Raw genomic sequence first — 22,650 nt, forward strand, 5'->3', positions numbered from 1 at the left:
TGCATGAATGTACCTTAGTTTAAACGTGAATGTAAGCTTATTTTAGAATAAAGAGTATGTGCTATTTGTACCATTTAACAAGTCGTCTTTATAACAGAGAAAGATATCTATAGGAGGTGTGTCTCTTCTCGGCTTTAGATGACTTGCACTCAACTCTACACTCAGCTATGCTGGATATCGTAACTTCATAATTATAACTTTTTTGTTTAATAAAAAGATTCGACGTTCTCATTGTGTGTTTTTCTTAGTGGACGCGCGTCTCTATATAATGCCTATTTAAAGAACGAAAAACGTCACATTGAAATAAAACAAAGATGTATCTAGCTACAATATGGTTGTTTTTCTCTATAAGTTTTGATGTTAGCTGAGAGATGATATCTACCACCTTATCATGTCTACTGTTTGTGGTTTTTATTGCCGCGGATGAGCAAATTGCCTTTTCTAAACCGATTATCGAAACTCAATATGGTAAGTTTTCTATAAGATTTTTTCTGCGATTTTGATTCATATTTTGACCTCGTATTAATTTATTCCATTACACAAAACTTATTGAAAAGTGAAAAGTTGTTTTGGGTGGTGTAGAAAAAGTCAACATGCACTGTTTTTCTTTATAATTTCCTCTTTCAAATATATTACAGACATAGTTCGGGTGGAAGAAATCCTGTCAAATCAAAGATCAAAAAGATCAACGGATGGTGATCTTCCGAAAACTATGTTCTTTCACATCAGATCAGAAAAAACAGACGCTAAATTAAGATTACGACGAGCCCCTAAAATAGAAATTCCAACATTTGTTTGTGGTAATGGAACAATTCATAGCGTGGAGATTGAAGATTTTAAGGTTAGTTTGCAAAACGCTAGATAAAGGTTTCGCTCTTTATAATTATGTGGTTCTACATAAATCTATCGGTTAGTCACCTTATCTCAAGGTTCGATCTCGATATTCATGGCTGGATTTACCAATAGATATACCAGGACATTGACCTAGGACGCACGGGTATAACCTTGTTTCAAGTGACACCGGGTATCCATAACCATGGGGTTCCTGTATATTAAGATAGTTTCCATAAATTTGGGGACCCACCGAAGAGTTTGATCCAGAGCTCCCATGTTAGAAGGTTCACGCCCGGTAGCCAACAAGATCAATTCATCGTTCACAGCTTGCTGGTTTGTATGTGTAAAATATCAGTTAGATTTGGAAGCTCCTTATTTGTGCTTGATAACGATAAGAGGATACTTATCGAAACGTCGTGCTTTTAGAATAAACTAGTGATTGTATCCCATAAAAACTGTGTTCTGTTAATGTGTTCACCGATCGCTAAATGCCACTAAAAGAATAGAATCCTGTTGGGGTGTCATTATCATGTGTTGCACCCAAGCTTCACATGGGATTCTGTGCGTCAGGGTTAACGCTTGGTAGTCAAAAAGAGACACGGGGTTCAACATCCACTCGACACAAACTAGGTCATTTCGGAACTAACATATTATGGTTCAATTTTATGTAAATAATTCGCTTGCGCGTAGGGGTATTTACCAGTGCGGAGGAACCGGAGTAAACCCAAGAAGTTGTCACATACAAGCGGTGAATCGAAACCACGCCACCTGACTCAATGACAGGCGTGATTTTCCAACGCGTACGATTTACCCTTTCGGCCACCCAAGCCCCCTCCCCTCCAGGCATGAGACCCGATTCCTTTCCGATTTGGTAATATATTTATTAGAGGTATCAGAGAAATGATCACATAACTATATATAAATTCTAAAGTTAGATATATAGAGATACGTTTGTTTGCTTATTTAGAAACATGGAATATTTCTTGATGATGATACTGGGCGTCCTATTATGGTTTCTAATAGAGGTAGATATTATGATCTGGTAAGAAGCCTTTTCTCAATCTGAATACAAAATATATACTTTACTTCCCTTAAACCGAAATTGGAAAAAGTGCCGGTCTCTTTTTAAAAACTTCGGGTTGCTTTTGGTTAGACTGTTTAGTAAACTAGGTCACCACTGCAAACCGAAGATATATTTATAGATAAAAGGGATTTTTTTTTAATGACATAGAAAAATAACAGGTATATTGACTGAAAGTGAATAGCAACTTCACAATAAATAAAGTAATTGTTGTTGTTGTTTATTACAAATTTAACGGCCAATACGTAAGGTATGATATTATGGACAGGTTGATTTAATTTAGTTATATTATACATATGAAAGAGTAATATATAGTAGAGGGGTAATAACACTCAAAATAAAAAGTTCTTGTATATCTAAAAGTCACTTTAAAAATACCGTTTAAAATCACTAAAAATGAATTTAAGTTCTTGTATATCTAAAAGTGAAGAGAGGGCGGGTTATCTTCTCTCTTTGTCATAATGAAAACAAGTTAAAACAGGAGGTCCAGCTGTTTGATGCCATCGCAGCGGATTGGAAAAACCCTGTGGGAAAATGAATCCTCTGTTTAATATGGAAAAGCGAAGTTCTAGCGGTAAAAACCAAATAGCTGGACCCGTGGAGTATTTACATATAAACATGTACGTGTTGTTCTTTCATATAATTTTAAAGTTAGTTTAAAGTCCTTTGACACAGATCACGAACCTAGTCTACACAACCAGTTATCTTTCCAGTGCTCTATTTTTGCAACTTACTTTCTTGCTATGAATTTTGGGATCGATTCATCAGTTTTATTTGACATATTCAGGGAGGGGGGGGGGACATTTTGGGGGGTATATTGAAGTTTGTAATCTTCCATTAAACTTCTTACAGGGAGACTTTTATCTTCCAATTTATTGCACGCAATGATGACATGATTAACGGTCAAAATGTGACCACATTCGCATTTCACTGGCTAATATTTGTGGTCGGTAATTAAATCTTTGGTTCTTAGACTTGTGATTAACCCACAAACTTTGCTCGATGGGTGGTGGACGTCCGCCTTTACACACCAGATAGTTATTAAATTAGAATCTAACGGTATTTGCCCAATCTCCCATTCTAATTAAATTTTAGTTTTAACGATGCTATTAAATTCCTGAACGCTATATTTTAAGTCTTCGGTATCGCAGAGGCTCATTGTCTACTATGCCAACATGAGATGGTATCTATGTAAATTCTACGGTTTTATTTTTGTTTTGGAGGGAATAAACACTTGCTCGAATATTCTGAACAATTTCTGGTCTAGGTGTTGTTATTTCATGTATTATTGATCTTATACCGCTCAGGGAGTCTGCTCTTCGAGCGGTGGATGACACAAGCCACTCAAGCGCTGTGGATATTGCCTTTAATTCTGCTGTATAGATCATTCATCTGGTAGCCTTTTTGATGTATAAAATTCTCGTTCTAACTGTGCCGTCGTTTTTCGATTCATGCCAGATTGAACGGTCGTCTGCATAAACCGCTACATCAGTAAGTTTGTTAATGTAGTAATTAGACTGAAGGCCATTAATCATGATATCAAAAAGTGTATGGCTACTAACAAAGCCGTGGGGTGTGCCATTTTCGATATCGTATTTATTGCTTATTGAGAGACCTACATTAACTTGTATTTGCCTATCGCTTAGAAAATCCTCGATCCAGTGGAACATTCGTCCTGTTACCTCTAGTTCATGTACTTTTTAAGTAGGCCATCCACCCAAACTAAGTCAAATGCCTTGGTCAGGTCGACGAATACTACACAAAGATAATTGTTCTTTTTAGACAGTGAAGTCATGATGAGGTCTTGTAGCCTTACAATATGATCAATAGGGGAGCGCTGTTGTCTATATCCAGTTTGATTTGAACTAATTAGTCCATTACTTTCTCAATAATATCTTAGCCTATTATTTACCATAGTGTCAAGTGTTTTGCACAACGTAGAGGTCAAACTTTTATCTTTTAATAACCGGGTTATCGTTGCTGTTTTCCAGCTTGTGGGAACTATTCTTTCTGACCATAATTTATCGAATAATTCAAGAAGTAAATTACGTAATGAACATGAGAGTTTTCTTAACATGCTGTATTTTATTTGATCTTCGCCAGACGCCGAGTCAATTTTGCCACTTAAACCTTTATGCATTTCATCTAGGGTAAAGGGTAAATCAATTGCTTTATGGTCATCTGCTGCGTTTCACGATAGTTTATTCCAATGAAATTCAGACTTCCGTTATAAGAATATTTCACTGATTTTTATCGCTACTGCCATGAGCAAAAGTTTTCGCTAACAGCTCTGCCTTTTCGCTATTTGTTATGGCTGATTGGGATTAATAATTAATTAAGCGTAGGAATATTTCTAGAAAAAACGTCTTCCGCTTATTGCGTGAATTTGTTTTCCAGACATTTGAAACTTTAGTTTGATCATTAGTACTATGACAGAATGCCTTCCAATGATTTTCTTTTGCATCTGAGATGACCTGTCTGGCGTTTGAATCACACTGCTTATACAAAGATTTATTCTCTGCGGACCATACGCGAAATAGTATTTTAAGTGATTTATTTCCTTGCAATTACCGCTGTTTAACATTCTGGGGACCACCAAGGTTTTTAGGGCGCCTTTAGTTTCCCCGCCCGTTGTTCTGGGGATTGAAGATTCTGCTACACTAATAAAGTAAGGAAGAGTGCGCTTTAAAATGTGAACCGCAAGTGTACGCTACAATACACACTTCTACGGATGACCAGTAGGGTTGATCAAATGAAAACAAAAATATTCTGATTATCTTATTATTACAAGATAACTATCTCGTTATTACAAGATAACTATCTCGTTATTACAAGATAACTATCTCGTTATTACAAGATAACTATCTCGTTATTACAAGATAACTATCTCGTTATTACAAGATAACTATCTCGTTATTACAAGATAACTATCCTGTGAATACAAGGCACGGAGAAGCCCATTAGGATCAATCACATGAAAAAAAGGGGTTCAAAGTAAATTATAGTTTTACCGATGCCGACTATCTTTTATGTTACAGAATTGGCAAATTCATGTCATGCTCCCATTAATATCATTCGTTATTTTAATGCCCCAATTAGTATATTAACTTCATACTCCCACTAACTTCATACTTTGATATCATTTATTCATGATTCTTTAATTTCATGCTCTAATTAAAGGTACGGAACGTTATTCACATTTTTCGGAAAATAACATTAAAATTTGATCACATTTTGACCGTTTATGTTTTCGTTCGTTCTGACTTTACACAGCTTTTAATGTTTGCAGAATTTGCAGAGTTTAACGATTTTATTTAAATTCTTCAGATAATTAAAAACTGTGCAAAGTCAGAATGAACAAAAACGGTCGACGAATCAGAGATTTTTAAGTTCTAGAAAAAATTGCGTTTGAAATTTGCGCTCTGTTGTTATCTCTGTGGCCATCAAAAAATAACATTTATTTGTGATTTAATATTTCATACATATACATGAGGACACTAACTCACTAACTACTATTACCTAACCAGTTTATTTGTTACTTGTGATACCTTTTACTTTGATAATGGTCAAATTTCATGATTGTTTCATTCGTCATAAAACAAAATGGTACGGTTCACATTCGCCCCAATTCGCCACTTTGTTAGATCAGAAAATGGTTGTTTTATCATGGACAGTTTTATAGCAGTTTTATCAGTTTTATCTCGATTCGAGAGAATATTTTATACAAATGTATTCATTTCTCTTGGTGTATAAAAGCAAGCTAATTGAACACGGAATCTGAAGGCCCCACAATACAGTAACTTACAAGTTAAATCATAACTTTTAGGCTAAACGACCATGGATTGGCTACGATGGCCATCAAATCAAAATGATCGGTTAATATTTTTTATTTAATGTGAAGCCAGTGACTTATAGTAAGGTCAGCTGTGTTCACAGTTTTGTCCTTTTTGGTTTTCGTCCGTTTTGATATATACAGTTTTGATCGTTTGGTTTACCGCCGTTTCGCCTATATCCCTTTTAAACAAGCAATTGCCATCTTTAAGTTTCGCTGAAACGTTTTATATTTGAAATTTAATACCGCTTCCCATTCATATATCACAATATATCATAATTATATATATCGGGGCGGGGGGGGGGGGGGTTCTTATTACTTTGAAAATATTTTCATATCAGTGGTTATGTGCTTAGGCTCTCGACTATCGAGGAATTTTTTCTTAAGTATTCTAAATATAGACCATTACTGTCATTTATACAGGTCAGGTAAAGTCACAAATGCTATGTCAAGCGATCTTCCAGCTAGGCATCTGAAAGAAAGGATCTTTTTAGTCATGCAATTTGAATCATATCAAGAGTAACAAAAATGGACAATAGGATAACAAACTTTATACATGTCACGTAACAAGATAAACCAGTATATGAGACAAAGGGAACAATCCTTTGTAGTTTCCGATATCTCCATCTTTTAATAATAGTAAGTAAAAACACTACTCAAATGAAAGACAGGGCAATCACTACTGAGTTACTTGTTTGATTTGTTTTTTTAATATCAAGCTAGGTTCTGTGAAAATAAATGATACACACCTCAATCTTCAACCCATAGAAGGTGGTCTACATAATCTTACAACATTTGAAGCAGTGAGTTATGGTGCCGATATGCTGGTTGGGGAAGGTACGTTGGACTTCTTATTAGTAGAACCCGTTGACATAAGCTGCTCACTTAGCATCTTCAATGAAACTATATGACTTGGGAGGTTGACCAAGCATTTGTCCGATTCCAGGTAGGTATACAGTAGAGGGCTTTCCTATGAAGGTACCTGTTTAACCCCGTGAGTTTATGTCGGGTCTTCTTGTTACTCATCAAAAGGTCAACAAGAGATTATACTACAGGATAAATGTCGATCCAAGTTAAAAAAAACTTCATACCTGTCTTAAATTAAAGCTACTAGTTTATAACAACATATTGTATTATCTGTTAATTTGATCATGATAGTTAATTGATTTGTGGTTCATGAATGTAATATGTTATTTCTGGTGACGAATACCAACTAAAAATGTCTGATCCACGAACGACCAAAGGATAAACTTGTAGACTGGACTAATCAGGCGCAAAATACTGCCATTCAATTTGGTCAGCTCATGTATTTCGTCGTACAGAACTGATTAGGAAATACAATAGATATTTAAGCACAGCAGTGGAATGTAAATCATGTGCTTTCAACCAATTTTCGCCTATATTAAGGTTCCAAAGTATAGTTATTTAGCGCCAGTGTATCTTGAAATAATTACTGTAATGTACACCTAAATTATTTGTTCCATTTTAAAGGTGTTAATCTAGAAAGAATTAAGGACGTGGCGAAAATAATGAAACGTAAGAAACGAAGGGTTCGGAACAAGCGCCAAGCGAATGTCTATACCGTAGAGGTACTGGTTGTAACTGATCATTCAGTTAAGGAAAAGTAAGTCCATTTTTTCTTTTATCTATGCAGCCGTTTAATAGTGATTCTTGAATTTACAATCCATGTTTTATCTGACAGCATAACACGTCTAATAGGCAGTGTGGCCAGGGGCGTACATAACGATTTTGTTTGGGGGGGGGGGTGTTTAGCGAAAATGCGACCGACTGATGCCCATACCCCTAGTACGAGTGACGCAGTCAGGAACCGAGCACCACAGGTGCGAGTTTTGTAGGGGCCATGTGAAGTAGCGGATCTAGATAGGGTTGGGGGGGCAAATCTAGGGCGCCACCTCAGCCACAATCCCACCCCACAATGAATGTCAACAAAATAATGGCTATAACATTAAGCGTCCCGGTAGAACATAGATGGTATTGTATAATTATATAGTTGTTTGCCGATCGTTGTCTCGCTGGAAAGCAGTTTTATTTAAGTTGACATAAAGTTTATGTCATATATGATTGTGTCTATAACACTGAGCAACCTGAGAAAATTTTGAAAAATTGAGTCAATATCTTGGCATTTGAGGTCATTGCAGGGATAAATTCTTGTGGACGAGGGGGCCAGAAATGTGAGTTAATTAGACAAAATCTCGAGATCTGCCCCCTGTCAATTCCGCCTGTTTTGCAAGAGTTGACAGAACTTTTGTATAGTCTGACGCCCCACGACCCACACACCAGTGCCAGTGGTACTACTAACATAACTAGGCAGTTCAGTATAACCGTGAATATGATAGTGCTGAGACAGTATAAGACAACAGAGGAGTGGAAGAATGATGTTATAATGGAATCGAGCGCCGCAGGCGCGAAAAAATTTGAGATGTGTAACCGAGCTTTTAATTTTTGGGACTGGGCCTGACAATTTTAGTCAATGTCATGGCAAATGGATCCACATTCTCGTTAACGAGAGGATAAGAAATGGGACAGAATCTCGAGGCCTATCTGTCAATGTCGCCTGTTTTGTGAGAGTAGAACTAACAATTCTACAGTCTTTTGACCCACGACTCACTCACTAGTGGTACTACTAACTGGGCGATTCACTGTAACTGTGAATATGATAGTGATGAGATAGTAAAAGTCAGAGAAGGAGTTGAAGAATGATGGCATAATGGAATTGAGCGCCGATATGTAACTGAGCTTTTAACTTTTGAGGACTGGGCCTGAGAGCACTTTACATCAATGGGGCGCTTACTTGGTCTCTGAAATGCCCTGGACTTTGGGGAGAGATTTTGCAGAATTCTGATAGTCAGAAAACACCCATTAATTCATTTAGTCTGAGACCGACTGCAGTGAACACTTTTTTTTGAGACCGACTATTTTTTTGCCATGGGGTGAAAAACATTTTTTTCAAACATGATAAGTCGACAAGGTTATTTTATACTAAAGTTTTGCGTGAGTAGAGTGAGGTGTGCAGTGAGCATTTATTTTGATACCGACTGCTCATATCTTACGACCGACTGCACTGATTTTGCGACCGACTAGTATTTGGGATCTATTCTGGCATTATTTGATTACCTCATTAATTCATTAAGACGGCGATGCATAATTTTGAGACCGTCTGCAGTGACTGCACTTATTTTGAGACCGACTATTTTTCTCCATGGGGGAAATTTTGTTCTTAGACCTACATACCCACAACAGAATAAGAGTGAAACACATTAAGTTAACAAGGTTATTTTATACTAAAGTTTTGCGTGAGTAGCGTGACGTGTGCAGTCAGCACTTATTTTGATACCGACTGCTCTTATTTTGCGACCGACTGCACTGATTTTGCGACTGCTCTTATTTTGCGACCGACTGCACTGATTTTGCGACCGACTATTTTTTTTCCTGGTGGCCCCCCCCCCCCCACACACACACACACACACACACACATTTACGCCCCTGAGTGTGGCATTAACAAGACTGTTCTATAGCAAACACAGAACAATTTAATAGAAACACGTTTGCTAATCAATCTTTTGTTTTCTAATAGTAAGTGCAGGGGGACCGCACTACACGTAAAACAATAATCTACAAGATAAACCTGCGGACAAGATAGAAAATAGACATTGCACCAAATAAACAAACAAATATCAAATCAAGTGAATGGATCCAGGGGCCAGCCGTAAGCGTCCACTGCGCTGTACATTCCCGGGCCTTTAGTGACACAGACTTCACTCAAATTTGAAAACAATCAGGAATACAAAAAAGACCGTAACAGAAATAATGCGACCAATCTCAGCAGTGGTCGTCTCCTCAATGGCGATAGTCTGCCAATTGCCGTCATGGGTTAGGACGTCAAACAATTTTAACAATAAGGGCGATAATCCGGATAGAATCTCGGAAAACGCTAAAATAATGAGTGTAGTGAGCAAACAGGAGCAAAACCCGACAACGAGAACATTCTGCAGTACGAAGGGTTAAAACTCTACTCTAATATACGACTTCTAATGACCCAGATCACATAGCCGGGCGGTTAATTGAATTGATATTACAAAAGAACTTTAAATTCACAAATATCCGGTTGACACAACTATCAGATACGAATATAAACTTTGATGTATAACCAACAAACAACTTGTGTGCATGATATGGTTTATTCATGTATGTACATTATCTGAATATTAAGAACATTTACTTATGTCTATGCAATTCTTGTCCATATTGGTCGAGAAGGCGTCCATGATCAGTTTTACCCAACACATGAATCAGCATCAACTACTCCCGCCTTATCGAAGTGCCTATTGTGCTAATTACAGTACCGATACTTTGACGTTGAAGATTTACAGTGATTTTCTGCATAACATCAACTATTATCTCCTTTTGTTGCCTTTGAATTAAGTGCGGATTTTGACATCGTCAATCACCAACTACTTCTTGATGTCCTGAAAAATTGCTTTGGCAAACATCAAAGTCAAGATTGGAGACACATATTCAGATACAGTGAATATCAGTTACTCTGTCCTCCAGGGTAACATAAACGGTCCTACCATTTTTTACATGCTATTCCAGCACTTGACAGTATTTTGTGGGTAACAATCGAACTTTAGTGGGCTATGTTGACGATCACAAAATCTACGGCTGTTTTAATTTAAAATTTAAAGCTGGTGATCATGCGCCCGAAGGGGAAAACCATCTTGGATTGGCAGCAACAATGGATGACATAAAGCAGTGAATGTTGATGTATCAGCTCAAGATGAACGACGACAGGTCGGTGTTTATTGTGTTTGGCAGTTCACGAGCTCTAACCAAATGCGCTATATCTAAGATGCAAATCGGAGATGTATTTGTACCAAGATCAACATCAGTTAAAGTTCATGCAGTTACCATGGATGAAAATCTAACCCTCAAATCTCATATTGCGTTCAAGACACGTGCTGCGTCGCTATCCCTACTCAATACAAGGTAAAAAAGAAAACATTTGGACAGACCGATGTGTTTAAAACTAGACAACGCTCTCATACTTTCACATTTAGATTATTGTAATGGTCTTTTTGTGAATTTACCCAAAACTACTCTCGTCCCTCTTAAGCGAGTACAAAACCTTACCGCTAAAATGATTCTTGGACAATCCAAATTTTTCAGTTCATCTGATGCCCTAAAACAACTTCATTTTCTCCCAATACATGTCCGTGCTGAATATAAAACTCTGCTGATGGTATTTACATGTTTGAACAATATTGTCCCAAATTACCTTTGTGATCTTTTAACCTACAACCCTAATCGATATTCCACATGATCATTGACCGCCCACGATTTGCATATTCCAAAAAACAAAAAATAAAACGTTTGCTGACAGATCTTTCTGTGTAGCGGCTTCATCATTCGGGTAGTAACGAATATCTGTTGCACTTGGTGGCTGCTCTTTTAAATGGTTATACTTGTTGAGGCGTCGCATTTAAAATACACAAGCTAGGAATTTTTAGGGTCTCATCTTGTCTGCGACTTGCCTGTGATACTCGTAGCATGAGAGCAATTTGATACGTATCATCCGGGCTAATACGTATATGTTTGATTATCATTACAGGTTTATGGAAAGAAATAACAACTATGAATCTATGGCTGATTCTGAACTTAAAACATACTATGGCTTTACTTTACTTGGGGTGAGTGGAAATTTATTACCTAGACATTACCGAGATATAACAATTATGAATCTATGGCTGATTCTGAACTTAAAACATACTATTGCTTTACTTTACTTGGAGTAAGTGGAAATTTATTACCTATATGATTTCGGTAGTTCGTGTTGGAGGTCGTGCACATGGCAGAAACATCACTCAACCCAAACCAGGTCATGTGGACACCTACCACTTTCCCTGTTACGAACAAACTTGGGATTGAAGGCATAACAGGAGTAGGTTTTATTATTTATAGTGCACGTGTTGCCCCACCCCAACCCCCATCAATGTAGTAGAAAATAGAAATGCATTATTTTGTGAATTGCGAATCATGTATTCGTTTTTATTATAGATGGCAGTAAGATATGAATCTATAACAAGATTTGAACCTGATACAGTTATAAACATAGAGGGAAGCGGTATCATTATATCTAATGTACGTCATATTTTTATTTTTAAATAAATATTATCCGTGGGATACCTGTAAGTCAGAAAACCACCAAATTATTACTGACCACTAACCATTAGGTTTCGTTTAGAATGTTTTAAAAAATAATGTTCGTGTTTTCGGTTAGTGGATTAAAAACAGTAGGTGTGTGTGGTGCAGAGTGTCTGGGGTTGGGATAACCTACATGCATCTTTATGAATTTCAACAAGTAACCAAAAAGTCTGTAAATCTATGGCCACTGATTAATGTTGATTAAACATGCATTATTCAAGAGCTAAATCTGCCTAATGCAGATATTTCATTTGGCCTCAAATGTTATATAAATCATTAACGAGACAATTATTTATATGCCAGGCCCATAATCGACTCTCTACAGAGGGGGGGGGGGGGGTCACCCTGTATGTATATATATATATATATATATATATACCCACTGATTCAAATCCGACAGACTAGCAATGGTCCCCAAACAAACTGATATCATTATTGCATTCATCGATATCTGTCCTTAGTTTTCTCTTATAAGCCATGAGTTGTGGTTTAAGAAAAGGTTGGCAGAACATACTATGATATTCCAACATTTGCCAAATGGGTAATATAAACCGATTTTTTGAACAGACGTGCTATATTACATCTCCTTTAGAAAGTAAATACGAAATTGAGATCAATTGGGAAACGAGTTAAAACATTACTTTCCGGCGTACAAACTGTATGATTTGATGATATATTTTGACTAAAAACATATTCTAACTAATTAATCTATCAAAAGAAATTTGCTTCAAATCCCTCTCAAAACTGTGTTTTCGCGGGGATATACCCCAAGCTATAAAAATCTGTTTTTAGAAGCCATGTTTGTCACCTAACTTGATTGATCGAGGGTCCATTTTCAGATGTATTTGAGATTACTTACTGTCCATTTACCATACATATTGGGGCCTAAATAAATTCTTGGATTATTTTCTGCCAACTTCTTTTTCCGCCGTTTAATTGCAGAGTCTTTTATACGTTTACATCCCTCAATGTTCGCAAAACCGCCTAGCCATTTGATCAAGAAATAACAACTGCTTCCTCAGTCAAGCTAGCATAGAATAAGCCTGACATTTTGGCCCAGTGCTTGCCCCATGGGTGTTTTTCGGGTAGTCCAGTATTTTTCTAGTAAGATTTAGCGTCTATACTTCCCATATATACCATATTTGCCATACTCTTATTGGAAATAATCACCCGATAAATAATTTCGTGACAATGTATCATTAAGTAGAGAGTTCAGGCCAAACAATATAATTCTCATAACACCAAGAACGAGAAGCGGTTGTATGCTTTACGACTTGTTTTTTCGCACTTTGCTAAGAGCACAATATGCAAATTACTGGTATTTAAGAAGTAGCTGTTTTTTTTTAAAAAAATTATGTTTCAGACAGAAGATGATTCGCCTTATAATCGTGATAATAGTGATAAAGGTGTTGTGCAGTATTTTTCCGGTTTGGTTCATTTCACAGATTGGGTAGATGCTAATACTAATAATGGTTATCTTCCAGCCCATGATCATGCTATGTGGTTTACGGAGTACGTATAACTTTACTATCACATACGTTCCGTGGCTCTTTATTTGGAAAAGTTCGCCATTGCGCAAAAATGAACTGTCCAAAAGAAAACTAACGTTTAAAGGAACGATAAGTTAGATCGTTCACAGATATCTCCAAAGTCAATAAATAAATTGTTTTTAATGTAAAGATTGCATACAGCTCATGTATGATAAAAACCTTCACGATTAATGGGCTGTATTAAATGAAAAGATATAATTATTATTACTCTATTAGTCTAAAACACATAAGGTGGTGGTGTGAATTCAGTAGAAACCAATGTAAACTTTGTGTGTCTATATCTGAAGTTAAAGGAGATAAACCTCTAACTCAATTTTTTCCATAATATTTCAAAATTGAAATCACGAATTAAAATGCATTATTGGTCCATTTCAATCAATTTTGATGTTTTTATCTGGTCGTGAACATATGCAACATTTAAGACACAGTCGTGTTTCCGTGATGTGTTATGAATAATGAAAAACATACCCTACAAGACGATGCAGAAGTAATTAGTAATGTCTGATTCACAAACGACAAAATAATAATCTAAAAAAAACGAGTAGAATGGAATAAACAGGATTTGGACTGTTCGCGTATTTCACCGAACATAATTGACTAGAAATTACAAAATCACTTTATATACATTAATATTACAATAAAGTGTGCCTTTAGAGACCATTTTAGTTTCGTTCTGGCTCCAAAGAATCTTCTGAAAAGCTTTGGGATAAAAATGTTGTTTAATAAAAGTTTGTTTTATTGTCTTAGTGGGGAAGGAAATAATAATGTGTTCGTTTAATGTTAACATGTCAGTCACTTTTCAGTCACAGTTTAGCAGAGAAAAAAAGCACTTCTGTCATAGGTAAGAATTTAGATGTCTTCTAAAAAAAACCAAGAGGTTTTACATGATCTGTCGGTCAAGCGCTATGTCAAGTCGTGTTTTTTCCCTTAAAAACTTTTAACCAGTGTATGTGTGAAAATACCCCCGTTCCGTTATCATGTATAGTGTAAAATGGAACCGATAACTATTTCTAAGAATAGTTGTCGATCACGATTCTTTGTGGAAATCGGAAATTCCAGAACATTCGACATCCTTTTCTATGCGTACGGATATCGTTTACTAATATTGTTAATCAAAACATTGTCACATTCGCTTTGTAGGTATTGCCTGGTTAGCATCTATGTGCACCAGGAATAGTACATCAATTATAGAAGATTATTTCTCTGGTAGAACAGAACATATCGCAGCTCATGAACTGGGTCACAGGTAACCAATTTTATTTTTATTTCCACTACAGACAATATATAAAATATGGTCAAAACCGGCAGGCGCCATCTTTTCGCTGGTCCCCTTTCTAATCTAATTAAATTCAAGCCAGAGATCACCTACTGTTGATATTTTGACTAAATGTTTTTAAATAATTCATTCGAGTACAGTTTATAAACTGTTATTTAGAAATTAGATAGTGTCAAAAAAGAAGCCAATATTACGATCAGGAAGTATAAATGCCAAAAAAAAAAATATAAATAAATACCTATGTAAATATACACATAAGTTTTAAATTACTTATTTCACTCACTGTCTAATATTAATAACCGTATTTAATACAGTTTACAGGCACTTCATGATGGACAAGTAAAAGGCTGTAGTGATAACAACTTTTTTATTATGGCTGCCGCATCGTATTTTCCTGATGATGACAAGAGAAGTAACCCATGGTTGTTTTCTGATTGTTCAGCTAGTACCATAGCAAATTTTGCTTCCAAGTAATTATATTCCCAACCGTGATATTCCTTATTCCCTATGATAGGGAAAGGGGTTATTATTACACAACATTTATGGCAGTGTCTTTATTGAAGTGCTTCGATGCGCTTTACATACAAAATATCTGAAATGATGAAACTAAAAATGAATAATTTTAACAAGTTCATGTTAAACACAAAACATATTTAGAAGTAAATACGTATACATTTAAAGTCGGTAAAAGTAGAAGGGGCTTTCCATGCTTTCTCAAAGGTAGCCATAGATTGGTTTTGCGTATATTACATGGAGGGCTATTCGGTAGTTTTTGAGCTTGTGCACTAAAAGGTCTGTTGTCGTATGATACAAGTTTTAATTTATAGACTTTTAATAGAATGTATTCGAATATGATACGAGACTACAACTTTGCAAATACAATTTCATCTAAATAACACTGTGTCGTAATAGTCCTATTGGTTCAACGTCCTGTCTTATTGCCGCCTTCAAACCAAACTGGTGGTCATTTCGTGTCGCAAAAGCCGCGTCGTGTCAAGAAAGTGTTGAAACTTTTGCCGTAATAGTGACGCAAATGGTAATGCGGTGTTGTGAGATGTGACACAGTACGTGTGACATCGGCAACTGATGGCCAAAAAGTGGGGAGAGCCGACAGACGGCCTACAACAAACGTATATGTTGCGTAGCTGTCCCGCAAAATCACAGTGCCGTTACCAGGGTGTCACACAACGCACCACCGACGCAAGGGTTACTAATGTCGTATAGGTCCTCATATAGGTGACACGCTAACCTTGTCTTTCAAAAATGGAAAAACTTCGACCAGGATTAACCAATAGATCCAAGGCTAGTCTCAATTCTTATGTCGATCAGCATTAAAATTATCCTATGTAGACCGTCAATAAATATGTGTTATTGAAACAATAAAGCATTCAAACTTTTAAATCACGTTAAACGTTTTGATTTCAGAAGTAAATGTTTACGATCAGGGGGCGGAATGTCATTATCAACTTCTAATTTAGCTGGACAGCATCTTGATGCTGACGAGCAATGTAGAATCCACATGGGAGACCCCAGTTCGTATTTCTGTAGGGTATGTATAAACAATAGCTGAAGGAACATGTCGTCAAGATATAACTTGTTGAACGCAAACTATTTAAGTAAGATGGTTCACTCAGGATTACATGTTCATTATAAAGAGAGCATTTTTTTTTTAAGATTGCGAATAATTACATTGTTGAACACATCACTGTGGTTGTGTGGATTTCCCATCTTATACAAAACATTCAGTTGAACGAAGGAACCCTACTGAACTGTATAATCTACAATTATTAATCTTTCCTAAACTTATAGTGGCTGTCCAGTAGTCCACCATATTGAAAGGACCAACCCTGATGATTTTCAATGATTTTTGATAATAACTTACACAGATATTCCCCTTTGTTACAAAATCTAATTGCCAGCTCAGAAGCTTCAGTTATGATCCTCTGTTTTTATACGCCCACATTTTCATGTGGATGTATATTGTCGTCGTCCCAGTCCGTCCGTCCACAATTGTTTGTGAACACTCTACAGGTCATGGATTATGGCCCCTGGTTGTATGAAAAATCACGTTTTTAGCTTGTGAACACTGCAGAGGTCACAATTTTTATCCGATTTGGTTTAAACTTGAAATGTGTTTATAACCCACATATCTCGGTTCCTTTCGATATTCGCGCATATCGGACCATAACTTCCTGAATTATGGCCCCTGATTGTACGAAAAATCACGTTTTTATCTTGTGGACCCCATAGAGGTCACAATTTTTTTTATCCGATTTGGTTTAAACTTGAAATGTATGTTTATAACCCATAGATCTCGGTTCCTTTCGATATTCGCGCATATCGGACAATAACTTCCTGAATTTGAACTATGGCCCCTGATTGTACGAAAAATCACGTTTTTATCTTGTAGACCTCATAGAGGTCACGGGAGCCACGGTGGCTAGGTGGTTAAGACGCTGGCTCGCTAGCCTGGAGGTCGGGTGTTCGATCCCTGCATTGGCCGAGAAAGTTCATCTGGATTTTCCGACGTGGTTTCCCCTTGTCAGTAGTGCAGAACGGAGGGCCTGACAAGGACAGCTGTCTAGTCCTTCGGATGAGACCGAGGTCCCGTGTATACATTGGAATGCACGTAAAAGATCCCTTGGCAGTTGGAATTCGATATAAGAGTAGGCGATAGTGCCGCTGCCCGGGCAAAATTTCCCTCATAGCACACTGTATGGCGTATGCCCGTCTTCATTAGCCCAGTATAGGAGCAGAACAGTAGGACGTTAAACCCCATTTCATTTCATTTCATTTCATAGAGGTCACAATTTTTATCCGATTTAAAAAAAAACCGTTACAATATATCACCGTTACACCCTAAGGGTGGTTGAGTTCGAATTTCGTAAAAATCGGACCGAAACTGACGGACAAAATGGCCGCCCTTTGTTCGCAAATAGTGTCAAAATATTGTGTATCGGGGTTTTGGATCCTCTGGGGGTCACAATTTTCATCTGATTTTGATGAAACTTGAAATGCATGTTTATAACTCAAATATATTGGTTCCTTTCTATTTCCTTACATATCGAATCATAACTTCCCGAATTATGCCCCTGATTGTACGAAAAATCGCGTTTTTAGTGTGTGGTTCCTCTAGAGGTCACAATTATCCGATTTTAAAAAAAACGTTCGAATATATCACCGTTACACCCTAAGAGCAAAACTGCCGGACAAAATGGCCGTTCCTTAGCTTGTGGTCCCTCTAGAGGTCACAATTTTTATTCGATTTAAAAAAAAACGTTCGAATTTATCACCGTTACACCGTAATGTTTATTGAGTTTGAATTTCATGAAAATCAAGTTTTTAGCTTGTGGTCCCTGTAGAGGTCACAATTTTTATCCGATTTAAAAAAAGGTGTGAATATATCACCATTACACACTAAGATCTTAGTTCCTTTTGATAATGGCGGATACCCGAACTTAACTTCCTGGATTATGGCCCCTGGTTGTTCGAGAAACCGCAGTTTTAGCTTGCGGATTCTCTAGAGGTCACAATTTTTTTCCGATTTTAAAACCGTTTAAACACATCACCATTCCACCATAATGAAGGTTGAATTCGTATTTCGGGAAAATCGAAATGAAACTGCCCGACAAAATGGCCTCTCTTTGTACGCAAATTGTGTAGAAGTGTGTAATACGAAGGTTGTGGACCCCCTAGAGGTCACAATTGGAGGGTCTAGAGCACAAGTGATCTAACTACAAAAATCCCATTTTTAGAAAATTGACCTTAAAGTCTAAACCATGTGCATTTCAAACCACCATTGGTACCCAATTCAAATTATTACTGAATATTATAGGCGCTAAGGGTTATCTCTGTCCATCTGCCTACTTCAATTTGACTTCCATGAAAAAAGCTACAATCTTTTTAATTTCAGATAGATCACATGAACACAAGCAAATTATCCAACTTAGATTAAATTGTCACAAAACCATTTTATTATATAATGTTCACTGTATTTAGTCAAAAAAGCATTCATTGCTGCCTGGGTCACCATTTAACATTCGTGAACAGAGATAATCAACAGATGATATTTTCATGTCTCAAATCAAGCAGAGTTCTTTGGATCAACTCAAGTGTTGCTCATGCTGAAGTTTAGTGAAGTTGTAATTCTGCAGATTTAAGGTGGACGGAGGAGGGGAAAGATGGATGGGTCAGGTGGTTAAAATGGAAAGCGTAAAGTGTGTAGGACGGGAATAAGATGGGAAAAGGGGGGTGGGGGGTGGAGGGGGTTACGATTGGGGTGGAGTAAGGTGACTGGGGGAGTAGTGTTTGTCTGGTATAGATGGGTAATGTTGGTAGTTGATAAGAAAGGTTGAAAGAGCATGGACAGCAGAAGGTGCGGAAGGGATTATAATAAGGAGAAAGAGATAAGACGGGGTTGTGGGGATTTGTGTGAGTGGGGGAGGTGGTGATGATCAGTGATCAGTGGATGTGTAAGGGTGTAGAAAGGAATGCAAATAAATGATAGACTTGAATAATATGATATGACCAAAGAGGATAGATTACTGTATGTATTATCATACGCCCACATTTTCATGTATTATGTTGTTGTCCCTGTCCGTTCATATGTCTGTCCGTCCGTCTGTTCAAATTTTTTGGGGGAACCCTCCACAGGTCACAATTTTTATCCGCTTTTGACAAACCTTTAATTATGGCTTTATATCCCAAAGATCGCAGTTCCTTTCGATATTAGCATGTATCGGATCATAACTTCATGGGTTATGGCGACATCATTGTACGAAAAATCACGTTTTGCCTTGTTCACCCCCTAGAGGTCACAATTTTTATCAGATTTTGCGGAAACTTTAAATGTATGTTTATAACTCAAAGATCACGGTTCCTTTCGATATTGCCGTATATCGCACAGTAACTGCCATTATTAACATTGAGAAGACAGTTAGCCCAACTACAGATAGATCACTATGCCACAATCAACTTCGGAGCATTTAGGCCATGAATTTTTTAATCATCCATCCTGGCATTAATAATTCCTCTACACATTAGATCCCTAGACACGAAATACATTATGAGTCAAAGAATATGGCCAACTAAAGAGTTCAAAATATGACAATTGGTAGTTAGATCACTTGTGCTCTAGACCCCCCAATTTTTATCCGATTTTATATCCCAAAGAACTCTGTCCCTTGTGATATTTGCACATTTCAGGCCATAACTTTCTGGATTATTGCCCCTGATTATACTAAAAATCACGTTTGTGTTTAGCTTGTTCTTGCAAAATATGGGCGTATCCTGCCTGGCAACCGCTGGTTCATAATTTTTATGGGTTTTGTTTACGTCAGAACTCCCCGAGTGACCGGGCTTGCTGAAATATCCCTTTTTGCATCGAGTATTTCCCTAAAGCACCGGACAATATCAGCGAACAAGGTTATATATTTTTCAGAAAGCACAGTTTACCGAGATGGGTTTTGAGTTAATGTGTCAAAGAATGTTTTGTTATGATCCTTCATCCCATTCTTGTACGTCTATTATTGCTAAGGATTATACGTCATGTGGTAATGGCAGGGTCTGTATTTTCTTGAAACATTTATACTGTGTTGATGATTAAAATATATTTTATGTAACTTATTTTTATCAGTGTAACGGAAAAAACACAAATCGACTATTGATCGAGCCGCACGTTTGGTCTACTGCAGTGACAAAAAAAGAGAGATATATAATTATGTTTTGGTTAACAGGTGTTCGAGACGGCAGCAATTTTGTGCAATAAATAACTTTACATAGTACTAGTAATATATTACTTCTAAATGTCAAACAAAGTATTTATTTTCGTTTTCAGTGGTGTGAACGAGGAACGTGTGTGGGTTCATCCTATGCGCCATTTACACAGGGTAATCTCTTTATTTCGATGTTGATAGGCGGTGGTAGGGGTTACGGTATATCTTAACGTATTATTTTTGCAATCTGTTGACATTATTTTGCGTTATTATTCTCTGAAATACCGAACCGCACTTTCAATCTGGCGATTCTCTTACAAAATTAAATAAAATAGAGTTTAATATCCTACTTTTCAGCACTTACGGAGCTAATGTTGATACGCTTTAGACTTCAAGAACACTTGAATTATCTGATTATATCTGTGTTTGGGGAGCTATTAACAAAGGGCATTGTCGAAATAAATGACCCACGATATTGTACTATTAATTTCGGGCTATACAGTGCAATGCAAATAATAATAAGAGTATCTGCTTACTGTGTACATTACCGTTCTCAAACGTTATAGATAAAAGATACTGCTTATGCCTATAATGGTGTCTATTTGTATCAACACCGTATTGATGTTTTTATTTTGTCATCATTTTAAATGTGTTGACATATTTGGGGTTTTATATTAAAATGATATTTGGTGTATTGATATCATTTTTTGTGTTGGCATGATATTTTCAGATTGACATTATATTCGTGTATTTCAGATTAACAATATATTCATAAATTTTTCAGCAAATTGTCCGCAGGGCGATGGTCGAACATTTACCTGCGATTATTCGGAATGTGAAAGGTACTCAGAAGCTCAAAAAGCAGAATGTTGTTTCACCTGTCCCCACGTGGAACCTGCTAGAGAACCATTACAAGATTTAGCATTATGCCCACTGGATGATATGCTCTGTGAAAAATGTAGAAGTAATGACCGATATCGTTCCAGACAAAATTGTGCGCCATACAGGTTATAGACAATCTGATTAAAACACAGATCCTATTTCGTTTCGATTTTTACAGTTCAAAATTCTGTTTACTTGTCTTTATACTAGGATCTGTAAGAGTTATTATATAACCCGCGTTCTGGTTAGTGTGAGGGATTAGCCAATACAACGGTCTGTTGCGGCGATTTCTTGACGTGGGATGCAGGGAAATGTGGGTATCTTACTAGAAACACCAACGCTCTTTGGTTAATCAAATGTCTAACGTCATAGGTCAAAAGCCACTCGTATGATCCTTGATGCGACCCCCACTACAACTGGCCAGATCTTCATGTAGTAGAGGCCATTGAAAGTATAAAAAACGATACGAAATATATAGATATGTATTTTAATCAGATTGGATTGTAGATATACTTGGAATAATTTAATGTATTATCTATGGGTTGTAAGTTGGTAATACCATGAACTTTACTATAATCTTTATATCTAGTTTTTCACACGTTATTTTAGTCCTAAGACTTAACTCCTTCTAATGTTTATTTGCACCAATGATTTCATGGCTGGATAACCCCGACATGAAGACTAAGCATGTGCTTAGGAAACTGGAGAGATGGGAGACCAAACAAAAACTGTAAACACTCTTACCCATTATGGGTGCTCGCCTTCAATAATCAGTATACACGTTATGATATTAGAGACTAAATCAAAAGTAGAAAGGCTGGAAATTCAAATTCAAATGAGGTCTTTATGTATACACCCGGCTATATAGGTTGATACTATTTGATGGTTTTAAAATCAAAATAGTTTTTAAATTTTAAAACGTATAACTATTCATTTTAAGTTGACTGTAAATTGTGATAATTTTTGGTCAAAGCTAGCCCCAATAAATAAAGCAGCTAATCTTTGAACGATGGTGGTAACATTTGTTTTGTATTTTTGACTAAATACTAGTCTATTATATATTTGAAGCTCCGATGGATTTTATAACAAAGTTCATGGGAGCTAAACCGCTTTGGAAACACTCGGTCTACCAGTCGAAATAAACAACAAACATATCGTTGGCCGAGTATTAACTAGTTTTTATCCAAAATGAATTAGGGGTCTGGGGAAAATGTATTTGAAGTTTCGGTATTCAATGTTTCTACCCGTTAGTATTGATA

General features: G+C 36.7%; 1 protein-coding gene across 2 annotated transcripts; it reads left to right on the forward strand.

Annotated features, from left to right (window-relative positions):
- Positions 1 to 309: 309 nt before the first annotated feature.
- On the forward strand, positions 310 to 22,398 carry LOC126817013 (uncharacterized). 2 transcript variants are annotated; one of them, XM_056099905.1, is made up of 14 exons: positions 310 to 468; positions 639 to 841; positions 1,802 to 1,876; positions 6,467 to 6,584; positions 7,239 to 7,371; positions 11,377 to 11,455; positions 11,823 to 11,906; positions 13,333 to 14,360; positions 14,660 to 14,765; positions 15,110 to 15,265; positions 16,221 to 16,344; positions 20,236 to 20,358; positions 20,632 to 20,683; positions 21,294 to 22,398. In XM_056099905.1, exons 1-8 carry the CDS (start codon positions 372 to 374, stop codon positions 13,489 to 13,491), a joined length of 948 nt encoding a protein of 315 aa, XP_055955880.1. In that variant the 5' UTR covers positions 310 to 371; the 3' UTR covers positions 13,492 to 14,360; positions 14,660 to 14,765; positions 15,110 to 15,265; positions 16,221 to 16,344; positions 20,236 to 20,358; positions 20,632 to 20,683; positions 21,294 to 22,398. The 2 variants fall into 2 exon arrangements, with proteins under 2 accessions (XP_055955880.1, XP_055955881.1); XM_056099906.1 differs by lacking the exon at positions 20,236 to 20,358.
- The last annotated feature ends 252 nt before the right edge of the window (positions 22,399 to 22,650 follow it).

The sequence above is a fragment of the Patella vulgata genome, chromosome 3 (genome assembly GCF_932274485.2).
Source record: "Patella vulgata chromosome 3, xgPatVulg1.2, whole genome shotgun sequence".
Taxonomy (NCBI): Eukaryota; Metazoa; Mollusca; class Gastropoda; family Patellidae; genus Patella; species Patella vulgata.

Bases quoted from the DNA above. Each gene is read 5' to 3' on its own strand.
- LOC126817013 (XM_056099905.1), top strand. From the start codon at position 372: ATGATATCTACCACCTTATCATGTCTACTGTTTGTGGTTTTTATTGCC. The intron at 1,877-6,466 runs GTAAGAAGCCTT...TTTAATATCAAG, and splicing joins GAGGTAGATATTATGATCTG to CTAGGTTCTGTGAAAATAAA. The intron at 6,585-7,238 runs GTACGTTGGACT...TCCATTTTAAAG, and splicing joins CGATATGCTGGTTGGGGAAG to GTGTTAATCTAGAAAGAATT.